General features: G+C 38.8%; 1 protein-coding gene across 1 annotated transcript in view; it reads left to right on the top strand.

The window, feature by feature from the left end:
* Positions 1 to 712: 712 nt before the first annotated feature.
* MCM6 (minichromosome maintenance complex component 6) overlaps positions 713 to 22618 on the top strand; it is a 30844-nt gene continuing 8938 nt past the window's right edge. The window contains exons 1-13 of the mRNA XM_037523287.2: positions 713 to 871; positions 3675 to 3821; positions 5748 to 5858; positions 6702 to 6951; positions 8936 to 9101; positions 9390 to 9535; positions 10306 to 10456; positions 12748 to 12889; positions 16134 to 16275; positions 16956 to 17063; positions 18978 to 19133; positions 20588 to 20716; positions 21956 to 22117. Of these exons, the coding sequence (XP_037379184.1) occupies positions 765 to 871; positions 3675 to 3821; positions 5748 to 5858; positions 6702 to 6951; positions 8936 to 9101; positions 9390 to 9535; positions 10306 to 10456; positions 12748 to 12889; positions 16134 to 16275; positions 16956 to 17063; positions 18978 to 19133; positions 20588 to 20716; positions 21956 to 22117 (1917 nt within the window). The 5' untranslated portion in view covers positions 713 to 764. The remainder of the gene's footprint in view (positions 872 to 3674; positions 3822 to 5747; positions 5859 to 6701; positions 6952 to 8935; positions 9102 to 9389; positions 9536 to 10305; positions 10457 to 12747; positions 12890 to 16133; positions 16276 to 16955; positions 17064 to 18977; positions 19134 to 20587; positions 20717 to 21955; positions 22118 to 22618) is intronic.

Raw genomic sequence — 22618 nt, 5'->3', positions numbered from 1 at the left:
CATTTTTTTTTAATTTATTTACGCACACAAGAGCTGGGGTACAGGCCAGCGGTGTGGGGGGTGAGAGGATTCACCCGAGACAGAGCGGGAAACAGAACAGGCAGATTGGCTGGAATACACTGCTGAGGGGAGCAGCGGGCGAGACAGGAGAGGTTTGCTGCGCCATGTGGGTAGCTCCCTGGCCGGCCGGGGATTGAACTCGTGCAGCAGAGGCTGCGGCCAGCTTCATAGCTTGAGTCTTAACCCTTGCGCCACCAGGGAAGCCTTCTTCCACAGTTTTATCCGCGGTTTACAGCTTATTTTCTCAAATTAAACGGTTCAAGAAAGGGGGCTCCTTTCCCCTTCCATAGACTCTCACTCCCGCTCAAGTCACAGCAGTGGAATGATCTGAAAATACTTTTTTTAAACAGTAAAAGATCCCACCGTTTTAAGAGTTCCAGAAGCCGAACTTTCCCACGACGCGCCATACTGCGCAGGCGCAAAGGCAGCCACACGCCGTCCTTTCCGCGCTGTCCGCGACTTTTTCCCGGAGGTCTCCGCGCTTGGCGCGAAATCCTCTCTCCAGGGGCGGGGCGTCGGGAGAAGCGGCGCTCATTGGACAGGTTTGGCGCGAAATCCCGGAACTCCTGCTCCACGATTGGCTCAACCCTCCGCGTGGAGAAAGGGGCGGGGCGACGCTGGCGCGCGCAAAGCAGCAGCGACGCGGGAGCGGCAAGTTGTGGCGGCCGGGCGCGGCGTCTGCTGCCGGTGGGCTCTAGACCGCCATGGACCTCGCGGCAGCGGCGGAGCCGGGGGTCGGCAGCCAGCACCAGGAAGTCCGGGACGAGGTGGCCGAGAAGTGCCAGAAACTGTTCCTGGACTTCTTGGAGGAGTAAGTCGGAGCGCGCCCCTCCCCGCGGAACTTCCCGGGGTGTCGCCCTCCCCATTCCGGGCCCGCGGGGCCCACAGCCCCCCTTGGGGCTTAGCCCGGGCCCCGCAAGAGCTTAGGGCGGGACGGGCCGGATTCAGGGGCGAAACGCATCTCCCGCCCCCTCCTTAAACGTGGCGGTGCCGGGTGCCCTGAGCGGATCGCCGCGCCGCCGCCAGCCAGGCCGCGGTCCCGGTAGTGCTGCCCCTGTGCGCGCACGCGGCCCGGCGAGAGGGGCAGCCACCTTGGCGTTGGAGCCGTGGCAGAGCCCTGGTTGCTCCGGGCTGCAGGAGTCTGGTGTTGGGAGCGCCGAGGGCCCCGGCAGCCGGTGCAGATGAAGGTGCTAGAGTGAGCCCTGTGGTGTGACGCGGGAGCCTCGCCCTTTCCAACAGTAGCTGCAGCCTTGCCTTTCCTTATGTTATACGGCAGCCCGGATACAAAACGGGGTGCCTGACTGGGGGGTTCTCACCCGCGCGCTTTAAAGGACTTATTAATATTCTACTGCAGGCACACACGAAAGGTTAATAAAAGGTTTATTTACAAGGGAAGGGGAAATGAGGAAATGTACAGCTCAGGGAGAAAAATGGGAGACAAAGTTTTAAATGCGTCCTACCCGATCCGCGAATCTGGAATCCCAAATGGCACTCTGAGAGCTGGCCGCGAGCCAGGTGGTGAAGCCAGGAGGCGAGCGAGAGAGCCCAAGGCCCACGTCTTTGTTTTTTTTTTATACCCAACCTGGCTGCTTAACTCCACCCTCAGGTCCCAGCCACCTTCCCTTTGGTGGTAACGGGATTTGTCTTTCCCAATGTCTTGATGACTTTGGTCTAGAGTGGGGGTGGAATCCACAAAGCCTGTATGGGATTAGCTCATAGCATCCTTTCCCCCTAACACTTCCAACACCCCTCGCAGTTTGTTTGGTTTCTGGGTCCTGGTCTCGGAGCCCCTGGTCCAGTTGCCACTAGTCATTTTCTTAGTGCAGATTTATCACTGCTCTAAGATTATGGATTCTGTAGCCTCTGAAGAGTAAGCACTTTGGAATGTCCTGCGAAATTCCTTTTTTTAATTGTGATGAAACATATGTAACAAAATTATTGTAAGTGTACAGTTCGGTGGCATTTTTTTTTTGAAGATTTATTTATGCATACAAGAGCTGGGGTACAGGCCAGAGATGGGGGGGTGAGAGGATTCACCAGAGACAGAGTGGGGAGCAAAACAGGTAGACTGACTGAAATACGCTGTTTAAGGGTGCAGCGGGCGGGCGAGACAGGTGAGGTTTGCTGCACCATGTGTGTTGCTCCCTGGCCGGGGATCGAACTGGTGCTGCAGAAGCTGCGGATAGCTTCACAGTGCGGTGGTTAACAACCCCTTGCGCCACCAGGGAGACCCATGGTGGCGGTTTTTAATAAGCCAGTGGACATTTAGGAGGAATAGCCAGTGTCCTTAGGAGGAATAGCTCCTATGAAAGTGTCAACCTTAGGGTAGGAATAAAGGTCATTTTCAGCTTCAGGTACCTCTGGCATAGTGTTTTGCCAATAGATGTTCAATGATAATTTAATAGAATGCTGTCTTTGGAGGCAGAATCAATTTTACTGCAAACCTAATCTGCATATTATGTTAAAACAATAAAACCAGAAATTTTTGTATGATGTTCTTTTTGGAGGAAAAAAACATGCAGCAGCTTTTTTTCCCCTCTGTCCTCTCTACTTTGCACCATCTTTATTTTGTGCATATGTATGTTTCCATTTTCCTGAGATCTTGGGCAATGAAGAACTTTATTTCTGTAGTTTGTTTTATTCTGGTTCTTAAACCAACTAATCTATCACTTTTCCATTTAGTATTGAGTCTTTGGATTTTAATACAACCTTAATCATATGTAACAAGAGTAAAAGAGTACTTATCATTTGTGGGTTAGAAAACATGAATCAAGAAATTCAGGTTAAAATCCAAAGACCCAGTTTTTCTCTTCTGGGCTCTGTGCAAAGCACTTTACAGGAATTCCCTCATTTTCATAGCAGTCTTATTAGATAAGATAATATCCTAATCTGTGTTTGCTTTTTAATATTTTTGGTTTTTTACCCCTGTCCACAGCATTTAATTAGCAAGAGAAATTCTTAGCCCAAATATTCATGTTTCATTGTTCAGAAATACAAGTTAATGATAAACTTCCATGGAAGCCAAGCCAAAGAAATGTTTTGTTTCAAGATTACTTTGCACGCATTTTCATCTCCTTCCTCAAAATGAGCCTTTCTCATCTCAAAATCTTACATGGAATCATAATTTCCATAGAAATCTGCATACACTTTCTTTCTTGGTTCAGCCACAGCAAATTTTTAGAAAGCTGTAACCCCCAGGGATACAATGAATACTCCAATAATATAAAATTGCAGGTGCTTGGCCAAAAACACCTCACATCTGAGGTTTTGACAAAGCACTGGAAGTCATGGTAGTGATTCTTTTTGAAGGAGATGTCCTTCCACACTGAAGGAGAAGTGGAGAGTGCTCTAAAAAGTATTATCAAAAGGGGAAGGGCAAGTTTAGAGGGGCCTATCTCACTATAAAGCTGACCATCTTTACTTCCCTGAATTATGAGGTATCTGTATTCTCTTTTATTGCCTAATTTTTTTTTTTAAGATTGATTGATTTATGCATACAAGAACTGGGATACAGGCCAGAGGTACGGGGGGAGAGGACCCACCAGACACAGAATGGGGAACAGAACATTTTTTGCCTAATTCTTCCACTGAATTTGACTTGTATGTATCTGTAGGTTTCAGAACAGTGATGGAGAAATTAAGTACCTGCAATTAGCAGAGGAGCTAATTCGTCCTGAGAGAAATACATTGGTTGTAAGTTTTGTGGACCTGGAGCAATTTAACCAGCAACTTTCCACTACCATTCAAGAGGAGTTCTATAGGTATGGGTATATTAGTCTGCTTTGTTTTTTTTGTTTGTTTGTTTTTTTAAGATATATTTATTTATGTATACAAGAACTGGGGTATAGCCCAGAGTGCGGGGGTGGGGGGGGGTGAGAGGATTCACCAGAGACAGAGTGGGGAACAGAACCGGGTGGATGCACTGAAATACACTGTTGAGAGGTTCATCGGGTGAGACAGGAGAGGTCTGCTGCACCATGTGGGTAGCTCCCTGGCCTGCCGGAGCTTGAATTTGTGCTGCAGAGGCTGCAGGTAGCTTCAGTGCTGTGCTTAACCCCTTGCTCCACCAGGGAGGCCCTGCTTTGTTTTAAATAGGCATGGGAGACCAACTTCTTTGACTGGAAGTGTTCACTTGTGACACAGATGGAATCTGTTACGGAAGAACTTTCATACAACCTATGGTCGTTTTAGTACTGCCTTGAACTGATTTGGGCATTTGTGGAGCTGGGTGTTTGTCACGTGCAAATATCAGAAACATTTGCTTTCTATAGCTTTCCCAAGTTTTAGAAGGATCACTAACTTTGTGTCAAGCTTTTATTTAGTATTATGTCTTTTGTTTCATCCTCCTCTACTTCCCTTCCAATTGTTTTGAGAAAGTGTATAAAACACCAGTTTTTACATCAGACATGTCTTCACAGCAATAACATGTTCTTCCCTTAATGCTTAAGTTTTTCTCTGTTTGTAAAATAATGTCTTTATTTTAAAAATAGAAAAAAGCATAGAAAATAAAATCATTTATAGATTTGTAATTCTACCATCCCTAGATAACCCCCATTAGACTGTGGCAACAAAGTTCCAGAAGCCTTTTAGGTCCAAAAAGGCAGTTTCCTAAGGATCTCCTGACATGTTTTGATGTATATTTCTGTATGTATGTAATTTAGGGATCATACCACAGATAGAGCATCTTGTCTTTTTCACTTAATGGCATAACATTTTTCCATGTCATACAGAATCCCTTGAGAACACTTAATTAGCTGAAGTACATATTTTGTGCTGTGGTAGACATTATATTTAATAATGTGGGCTTTAGTTTTCTTTTTAATTGCAATATACAGCAAGAAACTTCTTTTTACACAAATGTTTGTGTTTGGATTAGATAATGTGATAATCTGTATATAAAATTGGGTTAAAATAAACTTTGTTCACAGTTTTGAAAGAAATGAAGACAAGACCCAGGAGTAAGGAGACATACCCTGTTCCTTTACCTAATTGACTGGGAGTTGGAGGGCATATCAATATTTCTAGCCATAGCTGACCATTAAAAATGCTTGAGGGGATAAACAACAGTTTACTGTGGAAGTATGTGCTGGGAAAGTTGTACTGACTAGTGGGGTAGAAATTCAAGACTGATGGGTGGAAGTACCTATGCCCATACATCATGCACAGGCCATGCAGCATTTCTGTTTCCTAAAATAGCTAATTTTTTGGAGGACTTGGTTTGCTTAAACACAAACCAAGCTGTAGCAGCTATTGGGAACTTCTGTCATGAGGACATACACATATTTTAACAGTGAAATGGAGCATTTATGCCAATTTGCTCTCACAAATTCTTCTCTACCCTCCTCCATTTCTTATCAATGAAGAATTAAGTCTACAAAAATACTAGGCCTTGACACTGAATGGGAGACTACCTTGCTACATGGTATATGACCTAGATTGTTAGCTAAAGTCATCTAAGTCGGAATAGACTGCATGTAGCGTGTCTGCTATATACCACTCTAAAGATAATAAGTACAGCATTTTAATTCCATTGTTTCTCGTCTTATATCTATTTCTGGTGAGATAAGAGAGGCTTGAAAGAGGCTCCTACACTAGATAATGCAGTTGGGAAAGGGAAAAGGAGACACTAGTAAGCCACTATATGATATCAGTGGATTTATTTGTTTATTTTTGCTTTTGTTTTTCAGAGTTTACCCTTACCTTTGTCGGGCCTTGAAAAATTTTGTCAAAGATCGTAAAGAGATCCCTCTTGCCAAAGATTTTTATGTTGCTTTCCAAGACTTACCTACCAGACACAAGTAAGAAACACTTCTTTGGAAGAAAAGGAATTCAGCAAATATTATAGGCATCATTTAATTATCAGAAAACTTGGGTGGGGACAGTCTTAGGTTTGTAAAGACTTATACCCAGTTATCCAAAAAGCTTAGTTTTAGAGAAATGTTTCTCTAGGGAAATGGGGGTGAGAAGTAAATGAAACAATTTTTGAGAATTTGTCATATTTAAAGACAATTTTTAGGGGAAATGGGAAGGGATAGTTTGTCAAGTGAGAAAATAAAACAACTGAGAACAGTTATGGAAATTCATTAATTTTTAGAAATGTCAGTTTGAATGGCATGACCTTTAAACACTCCTTTTTAGTGATTATTTAAAGAGTAAATTTACTAGAAGAAATTATAGTGTTACTTTGAAAACTTAAACTGCTGAAATGACCTAATTATTTAATAAAATAGATGTGTGGAGTAAAGGAATTGTATTTCAACTTGTGAATATGAAATTTTTTCTCATAACTACATATACATGCTTATTTAGAAATACATGCTTACTTAGAAATTGTTAGGTAGGGAAAAAATATATTTGCACATAAAACAAAAATGGTATCAACCTGTTTTGTAATTGCAACTTCATTTCTTTGCTTTCACATTTTTCATGTTTCTTCATTTTGTTGTGAATGTGTGTACATTGTGTAATTTAGCATTTAGGAATCGGCACATTGACTGCAAACATTCTTGTAGGAAAGTCCAAAGAATATCTTGTCTCTTTATTTTTAAAATGCACAATTTATCTCTGGATAACTTGTTATTAAAAAAAGAAATTTTCTTAGTTAGAAAATATTTACTAATAGGACCTCTGTCTTTAAACAGAATTCGAGAACTCACCTCATCCAGAATTGGTTTGCTCACTCGCATCAGTGGGCAGGTGGTACGGACTCATCCAGTTCACCCAGAGCTTGTGAGCGGAACATTCCTGTGCTTGGACTGTCAGACAGTGATTAAGGATGTAGAACAGCAGTTCAAATATACACAGCCCAACATTTGCCGAAATCCAGTTTGTGCCAACAGGAGGAGATTCTTGCTAGATACAAATAAATCAAGATTTGTTGATTTCCAAAAGGTATTAACTCTTGTTTAGGTGGGATTTAGCTTGTCCCCTTAATTCACTTCTAGTCTCTTGCAATAGCTATTTAGACAATGTAAACTCAGTTTCTATGTAGTCAAAGGGTCAATAAATATGACTACATATATAAGTCTACGATTCAGTGCAAATTCCAATTACCAGTATCTAAGTGTGTTTAATAACTTCTATTGCAAGCTCCTTTGGACTGTTCCAAAATGCATGTCAAAAAGTAGATATTACCGTCATCGTAATTATTACTTAGAATTAAGAAAACTTCACAGTCTGAAGTAGAGACTCATTGGTGTTAAGCATTAAGGTTGTTGGTTAAGGAGGAGGACAGCATGAATGAAAGATGGGCAAAATGGACATGTTAATCAAGAGCAATGAGGATTGTGATGATTGAAGTAAAGCAGCCGAGTTAGAGATTTGAAAGATGATTTGGTAAGAAACATGGAAGTAGTTTGTGCCTTAAATCTTGTGTCAAAAGCATGGACCTGTTTTGATAAGCAAGAGGAATATACTTTAGGAGGAGATGAATTTCTGTTTTTTAAAGGCGTGTTAATCAGATAGTGGTGTATAGTTAACAAGAAACTATTTGGCAGTTGCAATTACCTAGGTAAGAGTTAATAGATGATAGTAAGAAGAAAGGGAATTTAAAGTTTTGACAGGAAGGAAAAGTTGAAGTAGCTCAAGCGTGGGGGAATGAATGTCAAACTAAAGTAATATTAAATTCCAATTTCAGCTCATATTAATCTGATATTTGGTTTATAGAAACACATATACCAACAGCTTGAGTAAGAGATACTTTCTATATTAGGAAGAATGTGATAATAGCTACCGCTTACGAAGTATGAATTGGATCTTGGTTAAAAAACAAAACAGCAATAATGAACATTTCTGATAATTGGGGCGATTTGAAAATGCGCTGATAATAGAAAATGTAGTGGAATTAAATTTTTTTTTAAGATTTGTTTATTTATACAAGAACCGGGGTACAGGCCAGATGCATGGGAGGGTGAGAGGATTCACCAGAGACAAAGTGGGGAACAGAACAGAACATGCAGACTGACTGAAATACACTGCGGAGGGGAGCAGCGGGTGAGACAGGAGAGGTCTGCCACCCCAGGTGGGTATCTCCCTGGCTGGCCGGGATGGAACCCACACTGCAGAGGCTGTAGACAGCTTCACAGCACTGCGCTCAACTGAGCCACAAGGGAGGCCCTGGAATTAAATTATTTTATGGAATTAAGTTTTGTTCATTTTTATTGGTATAATAATAGTATTAAGGTTACATAAGAGATACTGAGTGCAAAATGTTTTGGGATGAAGTATCTTAATGTTTACTGCTTTCATATAATCCAGTGAAAGTATCTGTAAATAATGTTAATTGTGTTGAGATGGAGGTGTGAAACTATGGAATTCTTCATTAAAAATTTCCCTGAAAATCTACAAAATGGAATATAGAACAGATTTTTAACCACATGGTCAGTTTGAGCAAAGTAATATTTTTTAATGAGATTAAAAATGAAGGGGGTTTTTTGGATGTAGTCTTAAATTGAAAGGGGATTTAGGGTAGAGAATTTTTTGTATTTATGCATACAAGAGCTGGGGTACAGGCCAGAGATGAGGGGGGTGAGAGGATCCACCAGAGACAAAGTGGGGAGCAAAACAGGCAGACTGACCAAAATACACTGCTGAGGGGAGCAGCGGGCAAAGTGGGAGAGGTCTGCTGCACCATGTGGATTTCTCCCTGCCTGGCCGGGGATTGAACTCATGCTGCAGAGGCTGCGGATTGCCGCATAGTGTGGGGCCCAACCCCTTGTGCCACCAAGGAGGCCCTAGAGTAGAGAATTTTTATGGTGAGTGCTTGCACATGTTAAAAATCTGCATTTGTTAAGATGATTTATAATATGTCAGTGTTTGGCATTTAATTTATATTGTATGGTATTTGAAAGAGACTTCGTCTTATTGTCTGTTACAGGTTCGAATTCAAGAGACACAAGCTGAGCTTCCTCGAGGGAGTATCCCCCGAAGTTTAGAAGTGATCTTGAGAGCTGAAGCTGTGGAGTCAGCTCAAGCTGGTGACAAGTGTGACTTCACAGGGACACTGATTGTTGTGCCTGACGTCTCTAAGCTTAGCACTCCTGGTTGGTGTTCTGTGGCTCAAATTTAAATTCTCCGTTATTTGAATGAACTGCAGAGTATCAGACTTCTCAAATCTTTCTTGTTCTATTTTTGACTGCTAATCAGACAGTGAGCAAGAAGTACGATGAGAATAAAGACAAAATTACTTTGCTACAAAAGATGCAGAGTTCTGAAAAATTTTAAAGACTAAATGAAATTGTGGAGTTACAGGTTTCATTTATTTGACCAATTTTTATTATCAGCACCTTCAGTATTTGAACTGTGAAATAACCTATCATTCGATCTTTCAGGAGCACGTGCAGAAACTAATTCCCGTGTCAGTGGTGTTGATGGCTATGAAACAGAAGGTGTTCGGGGACTCCGGGCCCTTGGTGTTAAGGACCTTTCATATAGGCTGGTCTTTCTTGCCTGCTGTGTTGAACCAACAAATCCAAGGGTGAGTCATCTTAATAGAATGGCAAAGCTTGGGGAAGTGTTCTCTTGAGACTACTACAAAGTTGAAGGCTTCTGAACATCTGAGTTAATCTATTAAGTATTAAGAGGGTTGAAAGTGGTAGGGAGTTGAGATTTGTTTCTTTAGTTCTGAAATCAGATCTTTTTATTTTTTTTTTTGACCTTGAGGAAAGTCTTACTTTAGAGCCTAGTGCTTTAAGAGCAATTACCTACAGTGGTTTGTTTTGCTTTTATCACAGTTCCTAGAGAAAGTACAAATAGAAAAATTTTGTAATCCATGATGTAAAGTAAACTACTCTTTCTCAGAGTTATGGACCAGGTTCCGTAATCTGTTCAGAACTTAATTCTGTGTCCCAAATGACAAAGCAGTGAAAAAGAATTTGGAAAATACTCCAGTTTTGGGGGGGATAGGTGTGCGGGAATAATATTGTTCCTTCATTTTCATCTTCAAAGTAGCAATTAACATTTTGTTACAGTTCATCTCTTGAAGTGTTCAGAATCATTTAGGTAACAGTTGGGGGGACAAAAAAAAGACAGCTTTTGTTTTTACTTCACTGGATAAATAACAGACTTCAGTATCTTTATTAACTGAGGCTGCACTTGTATCAGGATTCTTTTTTAAAAAACCTTTTATAGTCAGTAGATTCTGAAAGCGACCTTGAAGGCATTACTTTATTTTGTTTGTTGTGAAGTTCCTTTTCTTTCACATTGAGTATTACTTAATATTTTTCTGCTTTCTTCTGTACTCCTCAGTTTGGAGGGAAAGAACTTAGAGATGAAGAACAGACAGCTGAGAGCATTAAGAACCAAATGACTGTGAAGGAGTGGGAAAAAGTGTTTGAAATGAGTCAAGATAAAAATCTATATCACAATCTTTGTACTAGCCTTTTCCCTACTATACATGGTAAGAATTCTATCCATTTGTGGCATAAATTTGAAATAAAATAAATGACTATAAAACAGCAATAAGTGGTTTCTTAAGTCACACAAATCAGATGAGATGTATTTAGTAGGTTTAGAAGAGGTCTTCAAAAGTCATTACGAAAGGACAGCTATTACATGACTACACTTACATGGGGTACCAAGAATGTAAATTCAGAGGTGGAAAGTAGAGGTTACTGGTGAGGTAGATAGGGAGTTACTGATTTTAATGAATACAGTTTTCTTTCTGGGTTGATTAAAAGTTCTAGAAGTAGATAGTGGCAATGATTATAAAACATAGTGAATGTACTTAATTCCACTGAACTCTACAGTTAAAATGGTGAATTTTACGTAGCATAACTTTTTTTTTCTTTTAAGAATAAAAATCAGGGGGTTCCCTGGTGATGCAGGGGTTAAAGTCAGTGCTATCAAGCTATGAGCAGACATTGCAGCATGAGTTTGATCCCTGGCCAGGGAGCTAACCCACATGGTAAGGCAGACCGCTCCTGTCTTGCCCACTGCCCCCCACAGCAGTATATTTCAGTAGATCTGCCTGTTCTGCTCCCCACTCTGTCTCTGGTGAATCCTCTCACACCCTGCAGCTCTCGCCAACACCCCAATTCTTGTATGCATAAGTAAAAATAAATCTTAAAAAAAATTCATCTTTTTCTGACCATAGGGTAAAACTGCACTTCAATCTATTCCAGTATGCCAGATCTTGTTTTTAAAATTTCAGAGGCAATAATTTCATGTTTCAGTCATTTAAAACTAACCTTTTTCTATCTAGCTATTTCATCAATGAAATTGTACTGGAATTACTATATTTTAAAAAAGGTTTATTTACTTACATGTGGAAGAACTGGCGTGTAGATCAGAAGTGCGGGGAGTAAGAGGATTCACCAGAGACAAAGTGGAGGGCAGAAGAGGCAGAATTACTAAAATACACTCATAAGGAGAGCAGCAGGTGAGACAGGAGAGGTCTGCTGCACCATATATTAGCTCTCTGTCTGAGGATTGGACTCAGACCATCATGGTGATAGTGCTGAGACTTAACCCCTACATGCCACCAGGGAAGCCCCTGGAATTATAAACCTTGATGTTACTTACTCACCCTTAAAATGAGTTGGCATCAAAACTCTGCTTCTCCACTCCTCTTATGCGTAAATCTATTGCTGCATAAGAAATTCTACAACTTAATGACTTAAAGGAACAAGCACCAATAGTTTTGGGTCAGGAATTTGAGAGCTTTAACTGGTGGCAGGTACTGGGTCAGCCTTTCATGAAGTTGTGTAGCCAGGACATCAGCTGCAGGCTTCACTGGGGCTGGGATAGCCACTTCACAGGAACCCATGCAGTTTATCTGTTAGTGCACTTTCATGACACAGTCTTAGAATTATACCCCTTCACTTCCACCATATACTATTTGTTAGTAGCAAGTCACTTAGTCCAATCAGAAGCTCCATCTGGGAATGAGGAGTGTCAAAGAATTTTGAACTATTTAAAAACGACGACGTTGTCCTTAATGGTATAAAACAGCTTTGTTTCGTAGGTCATGAGTCAGAGACGTTTTGTCTATGGAATGTATTTTTAATTTTCTCCATTTCAGAAGTGGTTTGTGTAAATGTGCTTATTAACACGTTGTTGATGGAAGTCACAGAAAGTTACAATAATTAGCCCAGAAAAATGTTTCTTTTAATAACACGTTTCTAAAAATCCAGTGTTGTTATTTTTAAGAGTGTATTTCCTTCTTAATGAATTTATAAGTAGTTCTTAGAAGTAGCTTTGAATTGCTTTCAACATCTTGTCTAATTTGTATTAGCATGCATTTTATATAGTACTGGTCACTGAGGGGATACAAAAGGAGTAAGTCATGGCCCATTTCCTCAAATTCTTGATAAAATTGGAAGACCTGTTAATTCAAAAGAACTAGGAAATGTAGTCTGGGGTAGATAGTTTATTTTTGGGAAGAGATATTTGAAGATTATGGCATCAGGAAAGACTGTGGGAATTAGGATTTATGGACAAGAAAGAGCTCTTAGAAGCTAGTACTCAATTCTGTGAAATCTATGATACAGGTGTAGAGACATTGGGATAGTGGTTAGGTGACTTTTAGTCACCTCATAGGCAGAATCAAAATTAGAACCAGTATTTTTACTCCAGTCATAGGCTTTGCTTCAGCTGTTTCTGCTCTTTTGGTTGGTGAACATGCCTTTGTAATTTCCTGTGAAATTGTTTAACGTTTTTGTTGAAAAATACCTTTGGTTTTCATTCCAGGCAATGATGAAGTAAAACGGGGTGTCCTTCTGATGCTTTTTGGTGGTGTTCCAAAGACAACTGGGGAAGGGACCTCCCTTCGAGGGGACATAAATGTTTGCATTGTTGGTGACCCAAGTACAGCTAAGAGTCAGTTTCTCAAGTAAGTGTATGCCTGAGCGTTGCAAGCTTTTTATGTCACCAAGTCAGTGTGCTTTTACTAGAACAGGAGTATAAATTATGACTGTTGAATATAAAATTTTCAATGATTAAATACACATTTATTTAATAGCTACAATCATGCTGCAATTTGGGGGAATAGGGAAAAAATGCTTATAATCCCAATCACACACAGAACTCTTTTTTTCTATAAAAGTCTTTGAATACATGAATATGTATTTTCATTAGTATAAATCACAGCATACCTGATATTTCTGGAGTACCTCATATAAGTAGAATCATATGGTATTTGTCCTTTATGACTGGTTTATTGTACTTAGTATAATATAAGTAAGGGTCATCCATGTTTTATTCTATTTTATTTATTTTTTTAAAGATTTTATTTATACTCGAACTGGGGTACAGGTCAAAGGCGTGGGAGGGTGAGAGAATTCACCAGAGAGCGTGGGGAGCAGAACAGGCAGACTGACTGAAAACACTGCTGAGGGGAGCAGTGGGCGAGACAGGAGAGGTCTGCCACGCCATGTGGGTTTCTCCCTGGCTGGCCAGGAATTGAACCCATGCTGCAGAGGCTGTGAACAGCTTCACAACACTCAACCTGCTGCGCCACAGGGGAGGCCCTCATCCATGTTTTAGATTGCCTCAATTTCCTTTCATTTTAAAAATAAATAATACTTAATTCTTCCATTTGGGTTTCCACCTTTGGAACATTATGAATAATACAGCCTTTTTAAGTCTGCTTTCAGTTCTTTTACTAGAGCTCTTACATTTATTAGGTCTTGATCCATTTCCGTTAATTTTTATATACGGTGTGAAGTAAAGGTTCAATTTTATTATTTTGCATATGGATAGCCAGTGTACAACATTAAAACTATTCCTTTGCCCCACTGAGTTGTTCTGGCACTCTTGTTGAAAATCAGTTAAACATAAGTATATGAGGGTCATTTTCTGTGAGTTATATTCCATTAATTGCTGTCTATTCCTAGGCTAATATGACTGTTTTTTATATAAATTATTTTATATAACTCTTACATCATTTTTCATTTTTGCATAATGTATGCATTTTCATTTTGGTTATATTCCCCATACAATTCCCACCGCCCTCTTCTGACCCCAATCCCTCTTCTCCTCCCCCCATCCCCCACTGCAGTGTGTCTCTGGTCTATAGTTGCTTGTTGATTTTGATTTTTACTTTATTGCAGTTAGCTCCTGTTCCCTTATTTAGGTTTTCTAAATTCCTGCTATGAGTGAGACCATCCGGTATTTTTCTTTTTCTTTCTGGCTTATTTCGCTGAGCATGATCCCTTCCAGCTCCATCCATGTTGTTGCAAATTACGTGAGTTTATCTTTTTTGATTGCTGAGTAATATTCCATTGTGCGTATGTACCACATTTTCTTGATCCATTCATCTATTTTTGGGCATTTGGGGTGTTTCCATAGCTTAGCTATTATAAATAGTGCTGCTATAAACATAGGGGTGCAGGTGCCCTTTTGAATTAACGTTTCTGTGTCCTTTGGGTAAATAGCTAGGAATAGAGTTGCTGGATAATATGGAAGCTCTATCTTTTTACTAGGCTAAGAAATCTCCACACAGCTTTCCATAGTGGTTGGACCATTTTGCACTCCCACCAGCAGTGGAAGAGAGTTCCTTTTTCTCTACATCCTCGCCAACATTTGTTGTTGCTAGTTTTCTTAATATGTGCCGTTCTCACTGGTATAAGATAGTTAACGCATTGTAGTTTTGATTTGCTTTTCCCAAGTGGTGGTGAACATTTTTTCATATGCCTATTGGCCATTTGCTTTCCTCTCTGGAGAAGTTTCTTTTTAGCTCTTCTGTCCATTTTTTTTACTTAATGGGACTACTTTGATTACTTTGGCTTTTTCTAAGTTGTTTTGGCTATTCTGGGTTCCTTAAGTTTCCAGTAAATTTAAGAGACTGCTTATTGGTCTCTATAAAAAAGTCAGCTGTGACATTAATAAGGATTGCATTGATTCATTAGGTCAGTTTGAGATTATTTGGCTTTTTAACAGTATTTTGCAATTTCCAGGGTAAAAGTTGGAACTTCTTTTGTTAAATGTGTTCCTGAGTGTTTTATTCTTTTTTAAAAAAAAAAATTTATTTAATTATGCATACAAGAACTGGGGTGTAGACCAGAGTTGGGGGGGGTGAGAGGATTCACCAGAGACAGAGCAGGGAACAGAACAGGCAGACTGACTGAAATACACTGCTAAGGGGAGGAGTGGGCAAGACAGGAGAAGTCTGCTGTGCCATGTGTGTTGCTCCCTGGCCGGCCAGGCATTGAACTCATGCTGCAGTTTCTGGCGAGAGCTTGATAGCGCTGTCTTTAACCCCTGTACCACCTGCTCTTAGTTTATTCTTTTTGATGCTATTTTTTAAGTTGAATTTTTTTTTATTTCGAGGTTCAATGCAAATATATCAAATTGTTCTTGATTGTTGATTTTTATCTTGCAACCTTGTAAAAACTCATTTATTATTACTAAGCATTTGTTTCCACGGGATTTGCTATCTATAAAATTGTTATCTGTAAGTAGTGATAGTTGTCCTTTTCAAATCTGGATGTCTTACTCTTTCTTGCCTAATTGCCTTTACTAGATCTTTCAGTAATGTTAAATAGAAGTGACAAGATTGGACATCCATGTCTTGTTCTTGATCTTAGGGTGAAAACATTCAGCCTTGAGCTGTCAGTTTTCCTAGATACCCATTATTTGGTTGAGGAGAAATATCTTCGATCATTCAGTTTTGTTGAGTTTTTATCATGAAGCAATGTTGGGTTTTGCTAAATGCATTTATTGTGTTTTTTGGGATGGTTCTTTTTTGGCAATTAAATGTGTAAATGTTAACCAGTCTTGCATTTTTGGAATAAATCTCACATCTTTTTGTTCTTTCTCCTTTTTTAAGTGCAAGACCTTCTAATAGGTCATAGTTGTTAAGCAGTTTACTATTAAAGACTTAAGGTTAATGTTTTTATTCGGTGTGAATTTCATCTTCCACTTGACGGGAATGGAATTAAGTCCTTTAAAAACTCAAAGGAAAGAAGGCTTTCCAGTCAACGTATGGCATGTATCTTTTAAGATTTACCCTATACTTAATGCCAGTCTCAAATGTTCTTTAAAATTTAAACTCTTAATTAACATAAACCCTGTCGGCTGATATTCCTGGATCGGATGCTTTGTAGTCCTCTATTAATGATTATAACCCTGAACAGGCATGTGGAGGAGTTCAGCCCTAGAGCTGTCTACACCAGTGGCAAAGCTTCCAGTGCTGCTGGCTTAACAGCAGCTGTTGTTCGAGATGAAGAATCTCATGAGTTTGTCATTGAGGCTGGAGCTCTGATGTTGGCTGATAATGTAAGAACATTTTTACACTCTTGGATATAAAGAAATCAGACTATCTCCTACCCTAACTGTAAACACATACGTTTTTATTTAAAAAGATATCTTTTTTTTTTTAAAGCATTCAGTTAATCATAGTTTTATTAACCTGGAATTCAACTGGGATTATCATCATTAATCAGCAATTTCTGAGCTTCTCTAGAAAGTATTACCTACCTGGCATGTATGGTTGTGTTACTTGTACTTCCTAGCATTCTCTTCTATATTCTGACAACTCTGCGGATATGTCTATTGCATTGCACATGTACTTGACATCAATCAGAGCTGTGAATGCAAATAAATTGTAGTTATACATGCTTATGAACATTGTTTCAATTTTACATTTCATTTTCCCAGCCTAAAATCACTGCTGAAGTGACCCAGGTTATTTTTACTGAGATTTATATAAGGTTTTGATGAGTAAAAAAGCAAAAAGTAACTGTTTTTAGCCTTGCTCTTAGTTTAAAATTAGTGAAAAGCATATGGTTTTTTCTAACACGATACATTGAACTGTCTTACTGTAGCCGAGGGAGTTAGAATTGTTTACTTATCTTACATTAGAGAGGAAAAAAGTCTCTGTGTTAGAAGACTTTGCGTTTACTTGTCATTTGACTTCTGAAAGGAAGTTTCTGATGCTAGATTTGTTTGGTGTGCAGGGTGTGTGTTGTATTGATGAATTTGATAAGATGGATGTGAGGGATCAAGTTGCTATTCATGAAGCTATGGAACAGCAAACCATCTCTATCACTAAGGCAGGAGTGAAGGTATGTGTCTCCACATTGGCTCTCCTGTATTATGTTATACCCTTGTAGATTAATGTAACTCTGGAGACATGTATTTCTCCATCTATAACCCTGAAAATTATTATTAGCCCAGATTATAGGCACTTTTTAGGTTATTGTGAAATTGTGTTGTTGTGACAGAAAATGGAAGAAACACTACTGCTTAAGTTTTTAGCTTCTCATTTCCCAGAATTTCCACAAACCTTTCATATTCTTTGATTAAAACATGCTTCCAGTTGTACCAAAAAAATAAACTTGAAATAATTCAACTAAAAGTGCAGTATTATAACCAACACAAGAGAGAAACTAAACTTTTTAATTTTTTTTTTGGGGGGGGGGGTTGTAGGTAAGTTTTTTTAATTTTTTTATTGATATAACGTTTTCTTTTTTCTTTTAATATTCATCATTTTTAAATTTTTTTGACAATATTTGCTTCTCCCCACCCCTCAGATTAAGTCCCCATAGAATTTCCTTCCCCAGTGCACCCATCACCACAGTCCCCTGTGCTCCTCCCTCCCTCCCTCTGATCCCTCTTCTTCCTCCTCCCCTGCAATATGTCTCTGGTTTATAATTGTCTCTTTTTGCTTTGTTGTCAAATTTTTTAAAGTACACATTCAATGGCTCTGCCATACAACCGTGTATTGGGTATACTCTTAGGTATCTCCCTGAAGAATACAAGTACACTAATCTGAAGGGAAACTTGCATTTTTATGTTCATTGCCGCATCATTTTACAATAGCCAAAGTATGGAAACTAACTGTCCAACAACAGATAAGTAGATCAAGAAGATGTAGTATATATACATAGTGGAATAACAGTCAGCAATCAAAAAAAATTAATTCTTGCCTTTTTCAGCAACATGAGTGAAACTGGAAGGGATATATAACAAAGCAAGTCAGAAGGAGAAAGACAAATACCGGTGGTGTCACTTATATGTGGAATGTGGAGAAACCAGACAAAGGGTCAGATAAAGCCAAACTCAAAAAATACCCCTTGAAAAGCAGACTAGGAACTGAGACACTCAGAAGGGGCAGGGCAAGCACAAAGTGGGGAAGGAGCAAAACGGACTGTGGTTGCTTAAGGGGCTCTTGGGGCTTTACCAGTACTCATCTCTGCTGAGTTATGCCCCTCTCAGAGCATAGTCTTGTTCTTTGCTTATTTAACACAATTTTATTTCATCAATCTTTCTTTAACAACACATATTAGATCCACATTGGTATTTTATTACTCCATGGTTTTTAATTGTATGTATCCTAGTTAGGTTCATTGACTCCTGTAGAGTGACATTTGGGTTATTTCCAGCCTTTTTATATTATAAACAATATTGAGTAAACATTCTTTATGCACATCTTCCTGTGTCTAACTGCAAGATAAATTCTTTTTTTTTTTTAAATAAGATTTATTTATTTATGCATACAAGAGCCAGGGTGCAGGGCAGAGGTGCAGGAGGTGAGAGAGTTCACCAGAGACAAAGTGGGGAACAGAACAGGCAGATCTCCTGAAATAGACTGCTGAGGGGAGCAGCTGGCGAGACAGGAGAGGTCTGTTGCACCATGTGGGTCACCTCTGTGGCTGTGAATCAAACTCTGCTGCAGTGGCTGCTGGTAGCTTCATAGAGCTACATCTTAACCCCTTGCACCCCGGGGAGGCCCTGCAAGATAAATTCTTAATAATAAACTGCTACCTTTAACAGGTGTGCACAGTCCACCACTCCTGTCATATGGTGGCATCTGCTTGCTAGATTACTTTAGTCTTTATGATTCAGTGGGTGAAAATTATGTTTCAATATTTGATCTGTACTTAGTTAATTAGGAATAGTTCTGAGTATTTTGTTGTGTTTATTGGCCAGTTCTTAGATCTTTTTAAACCTGTCATGTTTCTTTCCTTTGTGGTTAGGCCACGCTGAATGCCAGGACATCTATTTTGGCAGCAGCAAACCCAATCAGTGGACACTATGACAGATCAAAATCGTTGAAACAGAATATAAATTTGTCGGCTCCTATCATGTCTCGATTCGATCTCTTCTTTATACTTGTGGATGAATGTAATGAGGTAACCACATGAGCTTTTAGCTTCCTTTGTTATATTCAGTATGAGTTTGTGAGACAAGGCTAGAAGGTGTGCTCCTAAACCACTGGTGCATATACTGACCTTTTTATTTCTTTCAGTGTGACAATTGTGTTAAGGAACTTCAGGGGCTTTTTATTGTTGCTGTTATTTAATTTTCAAAAGCAAAAAAGAGAACATTGCAGTTAACTGCAATCCATAAGGTTTTTATAAGAATTTTTTTGTGATTGGTTTTTTGTTTTTGTTTGTAAACTTGAAAAAAACATTTTTATGTCAGGGGAATTCCCTTTTTCCCTTTTTTTAAAAATTGTGTCATTTGTCTTCCTATCAGGTTGTTGAATATGTATCAGTTTTAATATTGGGTATAAAAATCTGAATTTACTTGGAATCAGCATGTTATTTATACTTAAATGATTAACAGTCATTGCACAACTCCTGTGTGACCAGGACATTCTATAAAAGCTAATATTTCAGACTGTTTTCAGTTGCTGAACATAGAGGCTCCTATATTATATTAGGTATAATATGTATCTCTTGCTTACAGCAAAATTTGAATGTCTAAATAAAAGCTACTTTCCATTACCTGAATGTTTGGAGGGATTTAGTATTTTGATATTTTGGTTTTCCTTTTACAAATCCATTTAATATCTGTCCCCACCCCCCCAACAGGTGGGACAGGTTTTCATATAGTTCAGTTTGTATATGACTGCCTAAATTCTTTTTTTAATGTTTAAATTGGAGATAATTTCAAACTTAAAAGTTACAAGAAATGTAAGTACATGAAACACCCATATATACCCTTTATTTGATTCACATAGTAACATTTTCCCATTTGCCTCATCATTTGCACTTTGTATCTACATTTTTCTTCTGTATCATTTGAGAGTAAATTGCATATTTCAGTTTTTTTTTTTTCAGTGTTAATAACAATTCTGTGATGATTATATCCATATATTCACAAGTGCAATATAATGTTGTGGCTAATAGACCTTGAAAACTTACACTGTTCAATTCATGGCTCCATTATTTACTATAATGTTCGGCAAGTTACTTAGCCTCTCTATAACTCAATGTCCTCATCTGTAAAATGGAGATTCTACCTACCTAATATGGTTTTTGTGAGGGCTTGTATAAGTTAATTTTCTAGATACAGGTAAGACAGCCATGCCTGGAATGTACTTGAGTGCTATAGAAATTTCAGCTCTGCAACTGTTATTAAAGTCAGTTAATTCCTTCAGGAATATGCTTAGAGTGGGGCAAAGATAAACATTTAAACTTTTGATTTTAAATGAAACTGGTACCAAACTTTCCTTAGAGAGTTCATGTATCTTTCAGTGGCATATTAGAACTTGTTTTTGTCTATAATTTCATAATGTCTGGGATAGTCTGGGGTAGACGTTGTTATGACTGATCACAGTGATTTTCTCATTTTGAATTAGGTTACAGATTATGCTATTGCCAGGCGCATAGTAGACTTGCATTCAAGAATTGAGGATTCCATTGATCGTGTCTATTCACTTGATGATATCAGGAGGTATCTTCTCTTTGCAAGACAGTTTAAACCCAAGGTAATGGGCCTGTTTGTATTGGAATAAAGCATGTGGGTATATTGAAATGGCACTTAAACAAAAGGGCTACATGGAAATTAACTGAAACTATACTTACGGATTTTTTTCTTGTTTTCCAAAAGTTTGCTTCTTCAAAGAAAGTTGAGACAGGGATTTTTTTTTTTTAAATATAATTCCATTTTACAGTAATTGATGTAGGTTATTGGACATTTGTTTTTAAAGTAACCCTGAATATTGCATCTCTTTTGTTTGGTATTTCTTAAAATAGAATACAAAAAAGAAAAAAATTGTTTTAATTCTATTCAAAGTTTTTTTGTTAAAGATGTATTTATGCATACAAGAACTGGGGCGTACACCAGAGTTGGGGGCGGTGAAAAGATTCACCACAGACAGAATGGGGAGCAGAACAGGCAGCTCTACTGAAATACACTGCTGAGGGGAGCAGCAGGCTAGTCAGGAGAGGTCTACTGCGCCATCTGGGTTGCTCCCTGGCCAGCCGGGGATCAAATTTGTGCTACAGTTGCTGCGGATAGCTTCATAGGTTGCATCTTAACCCCTCGCACCACCAGGGAGGCCCTACTTAAGGTTTTTATACTACTTATGGCTTGTCACCTTACTTCATTATCTGTGATACGGAAAATGATTCTCATCCCAACAGAAACATAGTGAGTCATTCAAAACTAAGTTTTGTGTGGAGAGACATTTGTTTTCCATAACTGTACAGTCCCTCTGTAACCTTGGAACACTTCCTTGGTATGCTGAGTTTCTTGCTCTGAAAAATGGAGGATTCTTTAGTATGCCTCACTTTGTTGGTATTCAATAGGTAGTAAGGTTTACTATCAGGTAGCTGGTGTGTTTTTTATTTTTTCCAAAGACATCAAGAGTTAATTAACTAAGACTCATGAATAACCTAAGCATTATTTTTATATGAGCTTTGACATCTTTGGCATAAAAGGCTTTACATCTTCTTCCATTGCTTTAGCTCGTGATACGTCTTTTAGAAATGCTTATTTACTTAAATATTAACCTCCTGTCTTCCTGTTCATAGTACATGGAATTCACCGACTACCTTCATAATAGTTTCTTTTGAAGGACCTGTCAGTATTAATTCCATGTGGTGGCTTCAAAGTTTGACCCGTTCAGTTCATCTAAGCATCTCCATATAGAAGGTCTTAAACTTAATGTTAGACAGCTCCCATCAAGTAGAAATGTTATAACTTTCATGATGATCTGAAACAGATTTCTAAAGAGTCAGAGGATTTCATTGTGGAACAGTATAAACGTCTCCGCCAGAGGGATGGTTCTGGAGTAACCAAGTCTTCATGGAGGATTACAGTGCGACAGCTTGAGAGTATGATCCGTCTCTCTGAAGCAATGGCTCGGATGCACTGCTGTGATGAGGTACCAAAGTCACTTTAACATAATGGGAAGAAAGATCGAATTGTTGGTTTATGAGCATGTTTTCATCTTTGGTGTAGAACATACTAGCATTTACTACAGATTTGTTTTTATGTGACTTTTGTGAACATCTATGATAATGTAACCCTGGGATTTCTCCCTTTAAAAAGGTTCTTATCAAGTATTTATTGAGACTAGTAGTAGTTTGATTGTAACTAAATATATGCAAGACTCGGTGAGATCATTTTGTCCTCATTTCCTAAGTCTTTTTTTGGTTAACTGAAATTTGGTTTCTTTTCAAGAAGAATTCATGAAAAAATAAAAAGTTAATGGAAATATATATTAAACATGGTTATTTGTAGCCTGTATCTGAAGACAGCTTAGTTTGATGTACAATCTTTGACTCAAACTTTCTTTTCTCGCTAATTTTCCTACCATAATATGACATTAACTGCTGCAGTGGGAAAATTTGAGGGCAACCGTTGACTTTTAATTTTCTCCTCA

The sequence above is a fragment of the Talpa occidentalis genome, unplaced genomic scaffold (genome assembly GCF_014898055.3).
Source record: "Talpa occidentalis isolate TD23 unplaced genomic scaffold, MPIMG_talOcc4v2.1 talOcc4.3, whole genome shotgun sequence".
NCBI lineage: Eukaryota > Metazoa > Chordata > Mammalia > Eulipotyphla > Talpidae > Talpa > Talpa occidentalis.
This window is presented reverse-complemented; position numbering and strand designations above follow the sequence as displayed.